The sequence below is a fragment of the Leucopleurus acutus genome (genome assembly GCF_964270905.1).
Source record: "Leucopleurus acutus genome assembly, chromosome: X".
NCBI classification, from domain to species: domain Eukaryota; kingdom Metazoa; phylum Chordata; class Mammalia; order Artiodactyla; family Delphinidae; genus Leucopleurus; species Leucopleurus acutus.
The window spans coordinates 130,382,796-130,395,755 of record NC_139148.1 but is presented as its reverse complement, the minus strand read 5'-3'; the positions used below and the strand labels follow the sequence as shown (position 1 = coordinate 130,395,755).

Genomic DNA, 12,960 nt, shown 5'->3' with positions numbered 1-12,960 from the left:
GTAGGTGCACCGCCCTGATCGGACAGCCTGCTCTGGCAGCGGGCTCCCCCTTGGTGGCCCCCTGGGCTGGCTTTGGCAGGTGGCCGCCATTGGGCAGGCCGTAGTGCTCATCCTCTGCTGGCCCTGAGGGCTGGGCGAGGGGAATTGGGGTAAGGTCGGAGGTGTTTTCTCTTGGAATTAAGGGGCCCCTGAAGATGGTGCTGACACCCAGCCTTGCGCACCTGCTCCTCCTGCCAGGCGCAGGCTGGTGGCTCCCTTCAGGGCTGTCGTTTCCCCACATTCTCATGAGGAATGCCACCCCTTTCTGGGCAGCCTTCTAGGTGGTGTTTGCCGGGGAGGGAGCCCACAGGTGACGCCCTCTGGTTGCTATGCCGAGGCTGAGGGCCAGTCCCGCTTTTCCAGGAAGCGTTCCCTGACAACCTCGGCCTCCCTGAGCTCGCTCTTCTCTGAACTTCTACAGGCCAAAGTCCAAACAGTGTGCCTCTAGGTTCTTCCCTGTTCAGTCCCAGGTGGTCCCTGAACCCCCTTGGCATCAGGCCCCGGGCTGGGGACGGGAAGAGACAGTGGCAGGGGCAGCAGACTCTGGCAGGTGAAAAGCCAGGTGCTCGCCCAGCCTACACTGGAGGGCTGCCTGAGGAAACCGGCCCCCTCTGGCCCATCCTGAGGGCTGTTTTCCTCCGGCAGCCTCCATTCCGAGTGGGACTGTGCCCGACAGTATCCCCTGTCTTGCCTCCAGCTCTGGTAACCCCGTGGGCTCCACGGGTCTGGGCTGTTCCATTTCCTTGCCTGTCTCCCCCGCTAGGCTGCTGGTCACTGGGTTCTCAGCCCCTACTGGACGGACAGATTCCCAAGTGAATGGGGCCAGCCTACTGCTCTCAGGGCCCTGGCCAAGCAGCATGACCTCTGTCAAGTTCCCTTTTTTGTTTTTTTTTTAAATTTTTAAAATTAATTTATCTGGCTGTACCGCATGGCTTGTGGGACCCTAGTTCCCCGACCAGGGGTCGAACCCGGCCCCCCTGTGGTGGAGCACAGAGTCCCAACAACTGGACCGCCAGGGAATTCCCTAAGTTCCCTTTTTTGTGCTGTTGATGTTTTCTGAGTCTTTCTTGGCCTGTGGCAGGTGGCTTGGAGGCCATTTGGTAAGAGGTGATGAGGATCTGAGCCAAGGCATGGCGGTGGTCGGGGGAACGGAGACGTTAAGGAGTTGGTATGAGTCAGGGTGGGGAGTAGCGAGGGCCTGGGGGTGACAGCAGGCCCAGCCGCAGGGGAGGCAGGGACTGTTGATGGAGGAGCGGATGCAGGGTGGGGGCTGGGCACCATGTGAGGGGCCTGCTCAGGAGAGCCAGGCTGCAGGTTTGGGGAGCTGCCAGCACACGGGGTTCTTGGAGTTGTGGGCGTGGCGAGAGCAGAGGTTTGTAGGGTGAAAAGTCTTTTAAGAGAAGGGTGGGACGGGTTGGGTCAGAAGAACGGTCGTCAGGTGTTGGGCCTGCAGGGCCCGGGCTACCGTCGCACCGCCGAGGCGCCTCTCCACGCCAGCAAAGGCCCAGGTCGAGTTGGGGTTGGGCCTGCTCGGCCGATGTTCCTTCCCAAGCTCTGCAGTGACCTGTGCTCTCTGGGTTCTTCTTGGTGATCATGAGAGCATGGGCTGATGGCCGTGTCACAGGCGGAGCCCATCTCCGGCTGTACAGTTGAGGGCTAAAGCCCCCTCCTCTCTAAGGGGACTGTGCCTTGCTAAGGAGAGGGACTGGCCTGGGAGGGACTGAAGAGGAGCAAGTTGTCACTTTTCTCTGAAGGGCCACCCCCTCCCTTCTGCCCAGGCTGGCATTCAGAGTGGGCAGCAGGTTCCCAACCTTGACCCCCACCCCAGGCCTGCCTCAGATGATGACCGGGCTGGTCCTGGCCACCCCATGTCCATGCCTCGTCATGCTCCTCCTCCTATCACTCGGGATGGAGCCAAGGACCTGAATGGGTTCACTTTCTCCAGGTCTTCCCCACCCCTTCCCTTACACTGGGCTAAAGTGTGTGTAATCTCAAACTCTGCTTTAACCATTTTTAGGATTATCGTTGAGTGACATTAAGTACACTTACACTGTGTGTGGCCTCTCTCGCCATTAAACATTAACTCCCCTTCCCTCTCCCCCCATCTGCTGGCGCCCACCGTTCTGCTTTCTGTCTCTGAATTTGATTCCTCTAGGGCCATCATAGAAGTGGAGTCACACACTATGTCTTTTTGTGATTGGCTTCCCTTCCACTGAGCGTAATGTCTGAGGTTCATCTGTGTTGTAGCAGGTGTCAGAATTTCCTTCCTTTTTAAGGCTGATTTTCCATCGTGTGGATGGATCACATTGTTTTCATCTGTTCCTCTGTCGGCGGACACTTGGGTTGCTTCCACTCCTTTTCTAATACCACTCCAATCAGACTTTGGCCCTTCCTCCCACACCAGACCTCTCTCATCCAGGTCTCCGCGATTTTGTCACCTATCTTGTCGCCAAACGCAGCTGGCGATCTCGGGCCTCACTTCCCGTGACCGTGGGCAGCACCCGACAGAGCCCATTGCTCCCTCCTCCCTGACGCCCAGGGCGGGGTTGGGGGGGTCCTCACATGTGTTCCAGGACCCGTCTGGCACTCGAGGGCCCCTCCCGAGCCTCCTCAGACTCTGCAGCCGGTCCCCCCTCTTCTCTGCCACCTTTTTTTTTTTTTTGCGGTACGCGGGCCTCTCACTTTCGCGGCCTCTCTCGTTGCGGAGCACAGGCTCCGGACACACAGGCTCAGCGGCCATGGCTCACGGGCCCAGCCGCTCCGCGGCATGTGGGATCCTCCCGGACCCGGGCACGAACCCGTGTCCCCTGCATCGGCAGGCGGACTCTCAACCACTGCGCCACCAGGGAAGCCCTCTGCCACCTCTTGAGTGTCCCAGGGCCACTCAAGTGCTTGGGCCACGTCTCCCTCTCCAGCTGCCCGTGGCCCCCCCCCGCCCCGGCCTTGGGGAGCTCATTCCAGGCTCGGGGCCATCTTTATGTAATGAGAATTTCCAAAATTCTGTGTCCAGCCCAGACTCTTTCCAGAACTTCAAACTCCTTGTCCACCTGCCTACTGGACATTTCTACTCAGTTGACACCACCGTCCCCTCCAAACCTCCTCGTCTCCCTGGTGCAGGACCTGGCAACTGCCATCGTCCCTGGCATCCCAGCCATCCAAAAGCCTGTTGGCTCTGCCTCGCAAACAGGTCCCTAACCCAGAGACTTCTCACCTGCACTGCTAGTGCCCTGATCCCACCCAGTGATCTCCACCTTCCTTCCGGGGGCTCTATCGGAGCCTCCTCCCCAGCCTTCTCCCTCGCCTGCCCTCGGAAGAGCACCTGTTCAGTGCAGCATTTGGGCAGCCTTTGCAAACCTCAGCGCCCGGACTTCACACCCACCTTCCCCGCTCGGCGTGCTCCTCTTTAGCACGCCGTTATCCTTGCTCCCCAAGTATGTCAGCTCCGTGGGGAAAAGGCTTCCTGCCGGATTCCTTCCCTGTTCCGTTCCAAGATCCCAGAACAGTGCCGGGTGCAGAGACCCTCAGGGCGAATACTTGCCCAAGGAAGCTGCTCGAGGTGGGGAGGCCTCCACCCGCAGCTCTGGCACCTGACAAACAGAGGGGGGGCAGGAGCCAGCTTTTGGAAAATGACATGTTTTTATTGCTATGTTTGCAGTGGCTTTTGAGCACAGTAAGGGTGTCCCCGCTGGACCGCCGCCCTCACCCGCCCCCCACCCCTCCAGCCCACGTCAGGGTGTGAGGGAAGCCTTTCTAGGGCCCCCTCGGCTGTCTCGGGATTGGACGTGACACAGACGTGGGTTAACTGAAGCTGCTACGCGGAGGACTTGAGACGTGGAAAGTGCGTCAGCCTTAAGCTCGCAGGTGGGAGCCGCGCGCAGGATCCCTGGGGCGGGGGACGGATGCCCACCTCAGATCCCTGCCGAAGGGGCGCCCGGCCCAGGGCGCAGGGTGTGGGTCAGCCTGAGCATGCTGGGTGAGCAGCCCCAGGTCTGGATCCCCCCGCAGAACCCTGCGTCGGCTCACCCTGCCGACCTGTGGGTAGAGCGGGGAGTGTGCAGACACCCACTGAGGTCCCCACCATGCACTTTTCCCACCCCAGTCTGGGGCCAGGGATTACACGTGCATACCCACACGACAGACTCACACACTCGACAGCTTGAAGCTTCTGTTTTGCCTATGAAAATGAGATCTATAAATTCACACTCCTTGGCTGGGGCAGAGGTGTAAGAGGGGCTGAAAGGGATGGGGCGTGGCAAGGAGAGGGACGTTGGGGTGTTTCTCTTAGAAATATACAAGCAGAAATCTCCTCAAGTTTTTATAAAATGTGCAAAATACAAGCCTCATTTGCCCACAGGCACAATTTACACCTGGTATTCACCTTGGCTAAGAAACAGAGATCTATGTCTATACCCTATGTACTCACGCACACATGCACTCAAGCTCACACAACTGCTACTGGTGGCAACTGGCTCAGGAACTGAAGGTTCCCTTGCTGGCTGGCTCTCTAAGCTTCTAGAGAAGGGACGGGGAGAGGGGTCTAGCCCAGCTGAAATATTCGCCTTGGTTCTGCTGCCCCCCCCTCGCCTGCCCCCTCTGCTCTCCAGTCCCCCTGTTCCCCGAGCTGCCACTGCTGCCCCTGGGGTGAGGGGCCACCCAGGGGTGTGCTGGGCAGAGCCTGGAGAGAGGCAGGCAGGGCCTGGTGGGGTCAGGTGAGACGTGACGGTAGCGGGCACTGGAGGGCGGGCGGCAGGGCTTGGGAAGCAGCGTGTGCACCAGCTTGGTTAAGGGGGGTGGGGGAGGCATCTATTTTTGGTGGGTTGTGATATTTTTGGCATTTTATTAAAAATGGAAAAAGTTATTTTAGTTATAAGCACTCTGGTGCTTCCTCCCCTCCCCCCCCCCCGGCAGACCCCATAGGTGTCAGGGAAAGGCAAGCCCCCTGGGGGGGTGGGGGGCTAGAGCAGGGGCTGCTATGGCTACGAGAGGGTGAGCTGGTGATGTGAGCCGGGGCACCTGTCACATGACGCTCTCCACCACCACCACCTTGCTGCTCTCAGACACTGGGGTCAGGGTGGTCAGGCCCCTGACATCCGAGTCCTGAGCTCTGTACTCCAAGTGGTGGAGGCCCCAGACGGGCTGCGTCAGGTGCTGCCAGCGCTGCGGGAGAGAGGGACACCTTGAGTCCCTGGGGAGGGGCACCTGCTTGTCCCTGGCCTCTCTCCGCTTCCCGCCACCTGCCACCAACTTGGGGCCCGGGGCCGCGCCCCTCCTGACCAGGCCCCGCTCCCTACGCTAGGGAAATAGGGGTTCAGTGGAGGGCCGAGTGGCTGCTAGAACAGAGGCTAGGGACAGGCCTCTCCTCCGCCGCCACCACCTGAGCGAGGCCCTGGAGGGCCAACTCTCCTCCCGTACACCCCCCTCCGAGCTGGCCCAGAGGCTCCGGCACAGCGGTCTGTCCCTCCCGGCAGGTGGGAGAAGGGGCAGGGCGCTCTGGAGGTCACATCTCCACCCAACGGGGGGGAGGGATGGTGTGCGGGAGACGGGGCGCGGGGAACTGACCTCAGCCACGGTCCCCTTGGCCCTGAGGAGGCAGCCCAGGAGGTGGAGGGGCACACACAGCATGGAGGAGAGCGCGAAGCCCCAGCCCATGGCCTCGCCCCACCACGGGTACACGTAGGTGTTGTTGTAGACCAGCGGCTTGTAGTACACCGTGTTGAAGATGAAGATGCCCTGCGGGCGAGAAGCCTCGCGCTCAGCCGGCAGCCACCACTGCGGGCCCTCGGTGTCCCTCGCCCTGCCCAGCCTCTCCCGGCCCTTACCATGCACACCAGCGGGGTGAAGAAAGACCAGCACCATTTCATCCAGGGGCAAGGTCGGTACCCGATCATGCAGGCCACGTCGTCCATGAAGCGGTCGGCTCCTGGGGTAACGTGAGGCCGGAGGGCCAGGGCTAGAGATGTACCACCCCTGACCGTGCCGCACCCCCGGCTTGCCTGTCGGCCCAGACCTACCGTACACCCAGGCGATCACCACGCACTCCCAGAAGGCCTGCCAGAGCAGGGTGGTGCCGCTGGCTGAGTAGTAGTCAAACAGCTGGAAGACATACATCCCGCCCTGGGGATGGAGCCAGGTCAGGGAAGGTGGCAGCCGGCAGCCTGAGGCCAGGGGCATCCCTCACCCTGCCCCCACTCACATCGGTCACCATGGAGAGATCAATGACAAAGCAGAGGGCGCAGCAGAGGGCCACGGAGATCTCTCTTTGGAAACGGAAGTAGTAGGAGGCCGGGAGGAGGTCCAGCAGGCCGGTGATGAAGCCTTCCACACCTACAAACTGTGGCCGGGCAACTCAGGCCGTGCCCCTCCCCACCCACCTGCCATCTCCCGTCGCCCAGTGTGCCCTCTGCTCGCCAGTCCCCCTCCCCCCCACCTCCCAGCCCCCTCTCTTGCATCCCCCCTCTCAAACCTGGCTGTCAAGGCCAAGCAGCAGCAGCATGAAGAAGAACAGAGCAGCCCAGAGCGGGGCCACAGGCATCAGCGTGACGGCCCGGGGATAGGCGATGAAAGCCAGGCCAGGCCCTGAGGGGGAAGGGGCAGGGTGTGGACACCTGGAGCCCCCCACCCACGACCTGTCCCCCTCCACCCTGCACCACGGTACCAGAGGAGTGGACGATGCCAGGGCACCCTGTGGCCAAGGGCCTTTCCACTTCTGTCAAGACACTGCCGGGCCGCTCGGGCCCTCGTGTGTGTGTGTGCGTGTGCGTGTGCGTGCGTGTGTGTGCATGTGTGTGCGTGTGTGTCTGCACGCGCGCGCGCCATACCAGGGGCTGGAAGGTCCCCGCAAGCCCTTGGTAGACCTGTACTCATGAGTGGCGTGTCTGGCTCAGCCTTCTGTACCTGGGTTCCGGCAGCTACCGTGGTCGCAGATCACCACGGACCCAGAAAAGGCCGACCTTTCCCTCTACAACACTCAGGCAAGTGTGAGGACATACCCCGAGGCCCCTGGATACAGATGGCTGGGGGCTCGGGGCTCCACGTGGCCTGGCCTGAGGTGGCTGCACAGCTGTGCCTCGCAGCTGCTCAGCCAGGCCTCCTGGCCCAGAGTGATGTGACAAATTGAGTTTGAACTGTTCTCGTTTCTCAGAACGTCATTCTGTGTGCGTTCGCGTACACGGTCCGTTACGACAGCAGCTGCCGCTGCTCCGGAGCCCGGGCTGGGGCTTGGGGCGTCTTTACCTGATTCCGCCACCTTGGAGATGTGCACGCCCTGCTCTGTGGCCATGAAGCCCAGGATGGAGAAGACCACGAAGCCAGCAAAGAAGCTGGTCCCGCTGTTGATGAGTGCGAGGATGATGGCATCCCTGGGGGCAGAGGGGACCGTGTGGGCTGGTGAGACTGCCTGCTGCCCACGGGCAGGCAGGGCAGGGGTGGCAGGGCTGTAGTGCCTACTTGTAGCAGTTGTTGTTGAAGCGATTGTAGCTGCCCAGGGCCGTGAGGGCCCCCAGGCCAATGGCGTAAGAAAAGAAAATCTGGGTCCCGGCATCTATCCATACCTGGAGATGAGCGAGGGGAGAGCAGGTGTGAGGAGCGCTGCTAGGCCGGCCTGCTCCCGCACAGTGTCCCCCACCCGACCTCCGCCTCACCTGAGGGGACGCCAGCTTCGACCAGTCAGGCTTGAGATAGTAGATGATGCCGTCCACGGCTCCAGGCAGCAGCACTCCACGCACGAGCAGCACAACGAGGACCACGTAGGGGAATGTAGCGGTGAAATACACGACCTGGGGGGCGGGGGTGCTCAGAGGGGTCCTGTGGCACCCACCTCCCCCACCTGCGCAGAGCTGCCAGGAAGGCCACCGTCCCTGCCCGCCCCCCCACCCCCGCTGGCCGGTGTGCTCAGTGGTGAGGAGGGAGGCCACCCAGTGGCACCCCCTTCTACTCATCAGAGCCACGACTCCTCCCAAAGGAAGCTGGGTGCTTGGCTGGGGCACCAGCAGCCCCACGGCGAGCATAGGTCAGCTACAGAGGGAGGGAGAGGCAGGGCCCTCCCCTGGCAGGGAGCGAGGCCGCAGCCCGCACGCAGGTCCCACACCTCCCGTGCCGACTCCAGGTCCTGGTCTGCAGAGAGGCAGGGGTCCTTGGTGCCGGGGATTAGAACTCAGCTAGCCAGAGACAGAGGCAAGATCAAGACGGCAGCAAACGCCTCTGCCTCCCACGCAAGCAGCGCCAAGCGGCTGCTCTGCGGACCCTGCTGGAACGCTCCCGCCCTCCAGAGACCTGGCCGTGTCCTGCGTGTCCCGCAACCACCGGCAGGCTGTCTTATTGTGTGTCTGTTCACACAGTTGTGCCCACAACCTGACAGGGAGCCCCTGAGGGAGGGATGGGTCCACACTCCCCGCTGGGTCCCCGAGGGCAGACAGGCAGGTGAGAGAGACAGACCGAGAAGGTCAAAAGCTGACTCAGAGCCAGAAACGAGAGAAACTGGAAGGGAGGGAAGGCGAGCCAGGGAAGGCGAGCCAGGGATGCCCCCCACCCCAGGGAAGGGGCAGACGCTGCCGGGGCCACTCCACCTCCACTCGGGAGGAAAGGCTGCCGGGCCTGGAGGCGCAGGGTGGGGAGGACTCTCCCGCCAGGGGGTGGGGATCAAGTGGTCCGGACTGAAGTCCCTGCCCCTCCTCAGGCTCTGGCCCTGGTGCAGTCTCCTCCCGTGGCAGCAGTGGTCGCTGGCAGACACCCACACCCCCCCAGGCAGTGCTGCCCCCAGCCCTGGCGTCACCCTGGCTGTACCTTTCCTGTTGACTTGACCCCCTTCCAGACACAGAAGTAGACCAGCACCCAGCAGGCCAGCAGACACAGGGTCACCTCCCAGTTGAGGGCCCCCGGAACCTCCAGGCCCCCGGAGAGCCGCAAGACTTTGTTCCTGGGGGAGGGAAAGCCCATGAGGTCTGTGCCAGCAAACGGCCAGGAGACTGGGGGTGGTCCTGGGGTGGCGCCTCCCGCCCCCCCCACCCCCGCTGCCTCAGCCCTTGCGTCCAGCCGGTCTCCCCCATGCACCTGGCCAGCCCGGGCCAAGCCTGCAGCCTGAAGTCGCTGCAGTCTGTGTCCCCGGAGCCTTGGAGCCCCTGGCGGTCCGGCCCCACGCCGTCCCCAGCAGGCCCAGCAGCAGCCCCCCGCTTCCCTCCCCAGGTGGGCAGGCACCACCCACTACGCATCCCTGGCATCATCCCCCCAGGGCGGGCCCCGACACACGCGCGCGTGCACACGCACACACATGCAGACTTGAGCTACGTGTGGGAGACCAGAGAGACAGGCGGGGCCTGGCCCAGAGGTGCCTGACTCACTCCCAGAACTCGATGACAGGGGACCGGCGGTCAGCAAGCTGGTCACAAGTGAGGTTGGCCAGGGTGGCATTGGCACAGTCTTCGTGGCGGAAGATCTCCACACAGTCGGGAGTGTTCCAGGTATGGCCACACGTGGCCCAGGGCAGCGTGGTGGTGAAGGACTTCACCAAATAATAGAAGCCCCAGGCCAGCACCATGATGTAGTAGGTGTTGCAATAGAAGACGATCACCATGGAGGCGTAGCCCAGGCCTGGAGAGGAGCAGAGTTTCCATGCAGGCTCTTTTCTGGCCAGTTCCCCACCGTCCCCACTATCTACATGGCCAGGCACTGCCAGCGGTCCCTGCTGGACCCCAACATCCTGCTCCCTGCATCTGCCGTCCTCCCCCTCCCCCGCCATCCGTGCAACTAAATCCTTCTCTGTTGATGTCCAACCAGACCTCTCCAAGTCCCCTTGGAGTCTCCCTTGCACTGTGTCCCCAGCGCTAGGCTAACTCCTCAATCTGTCCCCCCATATCAGCCCCTGCTCCCTGCCCCCGCCCTGCTTCACCTCCTGCATCCTCCCCAGCCCCAAAGCAGAGCACACATCCTGCCCCCGTCTGAGAGTCAAGTCCTCTTGTTTCCCTAGTCTCACATACCTGTCCCCTTCTGGGTCCCACTGCCACCATGACGGTTGAAGGAAGGCCATGCCTCCACCTGCCCCCCACCCAATGGCCTCCCGTACCAGCAGCTGGGGGTTTTCTGGGGACCTGGGGCAGCGTGGGAGACAGTCACCCTCTCAGGAGGCAACCTTGGCCAGTCACTTACTTCACCTCTCTGTGCCCCAGCCAACGAGGACGGTAACAGTAGGACCTACCTCCTAGGGCCTTGAGCTGATGGGGGAACACTGCTCACACACAGAAGGGGCTTGGTGGTAACCCTGCCCACTGGTCCTTCCCTTCAGACCCTGAACTTTCAATGGCTCCCGTCCCAGCTCCTTAGGCTGGCCCTCTGGCTTCTCCTGCCATCGCGTCTCATGCCCAGCCACCCTCTTTTCAGCCCCAGCGAGCCAAGTATACTCGGCAGGGCCTGTCCCGGGTGCTGCTGGGACTGGGCTTTCTCGCCCTGGTGGAGAGGTCCATCCCCCACTCTAGTCTCCACCTCCCCAAGGTCAGCCAGGTGGTCTGCATGTCCTCCAGGTTCTCCCTCACAGCTTGGGGGGCATCCCAGGCCTGGTGCTCAGACAGGAGATGCTCAGACTTGAGGTTTCTCAAGTGGGTACCAGCTTTGCCCCAGTGGCGGGAAAGGGGAGAGGTCCCGGAGGGAGAGGGTGAGAGGGGCTGCCTGGGGCTGCTCACCTTTGAACAGGGGGCAGATGTTCCACACGTTGATGCTGCCGGCCTTCATGAACTGGCCCAGCGAGATCTCCAAGAAGAAAATGGGGATTCCTCCGACCAGGGCGATCAGGATGTAGGGAATGAGGAACACACCTGGGGGATGAAGCTCAAGGTGGCCACTTGCACAGGGTGGCCCCTTAGCCAGGTGGGGACTTGACCCAAACTCCTCAGCCAGGCCAGGCCAGCCAGCCTGGCTTTCAGAAGCCCTGGGAGGCGGGTGGAGCCCCAGATTCAGGCTCCGCCCAGAGCCCATCATAACTTCCCACTGAGTGAATCAGTGCAAGGGGTGGCTCCTGACTCAGGGGCCCAAGGTGAACAGTCTTGGGGAGGTGGAGTGTCGAGGGGCCTACGGCAGCCCCTGGGCCTTAGAGCCCTGTTTCCTGGGCTGGGGGTCCCCTACAAGGCTTCTGCCCCTACTCACCTACGGTGACCTAACTAACGGGCACGGAGGACACATGCACTTGTGGACACAAGCCACTCCGTGGCCGGCGCTCAGGCCCGGGGACGTGCCGAGCTTGGGCGAGGGGAAGGGAGCCCTGGACTGTGCCAGCACCCAGACTCTTTCCTGCAAGTGTGAAGGTGCAGGGGAGCGGGTGGGTGGGTAGGTGGGTAGCAGTCGTCCGCCAGTGGGCAGAGTGGAGGGTGTCTGAAAGGGCATATGAGCAAGGACAGGAGACAAGGTTGGGGGAGGCTGGCAGGGACTTCAGGCTGGGGGTGGGGGAGCCCTTCTCCTCTCCAGGCCCCCTACCCTTGCCCCCGCTCGGCACTCTCCACTACTCAAAAGCTGAGCTTGGCTTCAGGTCTCAGCATCCTTCTTGCTTGTGACCTTGGGCAAAGGCCTTCTCTCTGGGCCTCAGTTTCCCACCCGTCCGTCATCTAGTCCCTGCGGCTTCCCACCAACCCTGGTGCTGCTTTGCAGTCACAGGACACACGCGTGCCCATCGCTGTTGCTAAGCTGGGCTGGGGCGGGCATGGGGTGTGCATGCAGTGTGTCCAGCGGCGGCGCCAGGCGGCCCAGGCTGCAGGCTTCCCAAGCCTGGCTCAGGCACCCAGTGTTCCAGGCCCAGGCTAGAGGGGAGGGAGGGGAGGGGAGGGAAGGGGAGAGAGGGGAAGAGAAGAGAGGAGGGAAGGGAGGGGAAAGCAGAGGGAGGGACAGAGTGGCCCATTGTGTGTGTGTTCGTGTGTGCACACGTGGGGGGCCCACACAATGTGCCACTTGTGTGCCTGACCTGTGGGGGCAGCCAGGGCTCCTCACCTCTGGAAGCCCCCCCAAGGGGGAGGCCTCGCCTTGCCACCTCGGTGGCCAATCACTTCGGGCCCAGAGTCTGTGGGGGCAGCTCGGCGTTTTCGGCAGGAGGCTCGCCGGCCCCCTCCCCCCACACGCTGCCAGGCACATGACCGGCCGGGGGGGGGGGTGGGGGGGCGGAGACCGCCCGGCTGGGCCACCGCGCGGCGACGGCGGGCGAGGGGCCGCCCCCGGCCGTCCCGGGGGGGCCTCCCCACCCCCTGGACTTCGCACGGGCGCCCCGGCGGGGCCGGCGGCAGGCGGGGGAGGGGCCCGCGCTCACCTCCGCCGTTCTTGTAGCACAGGTAGGGGAAGCGCCACACGTTGCCCAGGCCCACGGCGAAGCCCACGCAGGACATGATGAAGTCCATCTGGCGCGTCCAGGTCTCGCGCGGCGGCACGGCCAGGTGGCCGCCAGGCGCCCCCAGGCCCGCGGGGCCGTCGGCCTTGGCCGGGGCCCCGTCGGGCCCGGGCGCGATCAGGGGGCCCTTCTTCTCGTCGCCGGACACGCTGTAGATGCCGTTCTTGGCGCTCTTCTTCGCCATGGCCGGGGGCGCGGCGCCCCGCGGGAGCGGGCGGGCGGCGGGGGCGCTGGCGGCACTGGGGGGGGCCCGAAGGCGCGGGCCCGCCGGGGGCCGGGGGCGGCCGGACCGGGGTTCGGGGCGGCGGGCGGGCGGCGGGCGGGGTGCGGGACGGCGGGGGCGGCGCGGTCAGAAGCAGTCCACGAAGCACTTGAAAGTGAGCCTGAAGAATCTCATGTGTGTCGGGGGCCCGGGGGCGCGCGGGCGGCGGCGGGGCCCGGCCGGGCGGCGGCGGCGGCTCCCGAGGCTCCTGCCCGCAGCTCCCGCGGCGGCGGCGGCGGCGGCGGCGGCGGCGGCGGCGGCGGTTGTTCGGCCGGCCCGAGGCTCAGCCTAACGGGGCGCGGGT

General features: G+C 63.7%; 1 protein-coding gene across 4 annotated transcripts; it reads right to left on the bottom strand.

Moving 5' to 3' along the window:
- Positions 1-4,683: 4,683 nt before the first annotated feature.
- On the bottom strand, positions 4,684-12,578 carry SLC6A8 (solute carrier family 6 member 8; the record flags this gene model as incomplete). Of its 4 annotated transcripts, none has more annotated exons than XM_082864859.1 (13): positions 4,684-5,196; positions 5,599-5,769; positions 5,859-5,959; positions 6,051-6,153; positions 6,218-6,370; positions 6,503-6,615; positions 7,273-7,397; positions 7,486-7,589; positions 7,680-7,814; positions 8,821-8,953; positions 9,375-9,624; positions 10,710-10,841; positions 12,317-12,578. In XM_082864859.1, 13 exons carry the CDS (start codon positions 12,576-12,578, stop codon positions 5,056-5,058), a joined length of 1,923 nt encoding a protein of 640 aa, XP_082720985.1. In that variant the 3' UTR covers positions 4,684-5,055. The 4 variants fall into 4 exon arrangements, with proteins under 4 accessions (XP_082720985.1, XP_082720984.1, XP_082720986.1 ...); XM_082864858.1 differs by having other exon boundaries at positions 6,233-6,370; XM_082864860.1 differs by having other exon boundaries at positions 6,242-6,370.
- Positions 12,579-12,960: the final 382 nt, after the last annotated feature.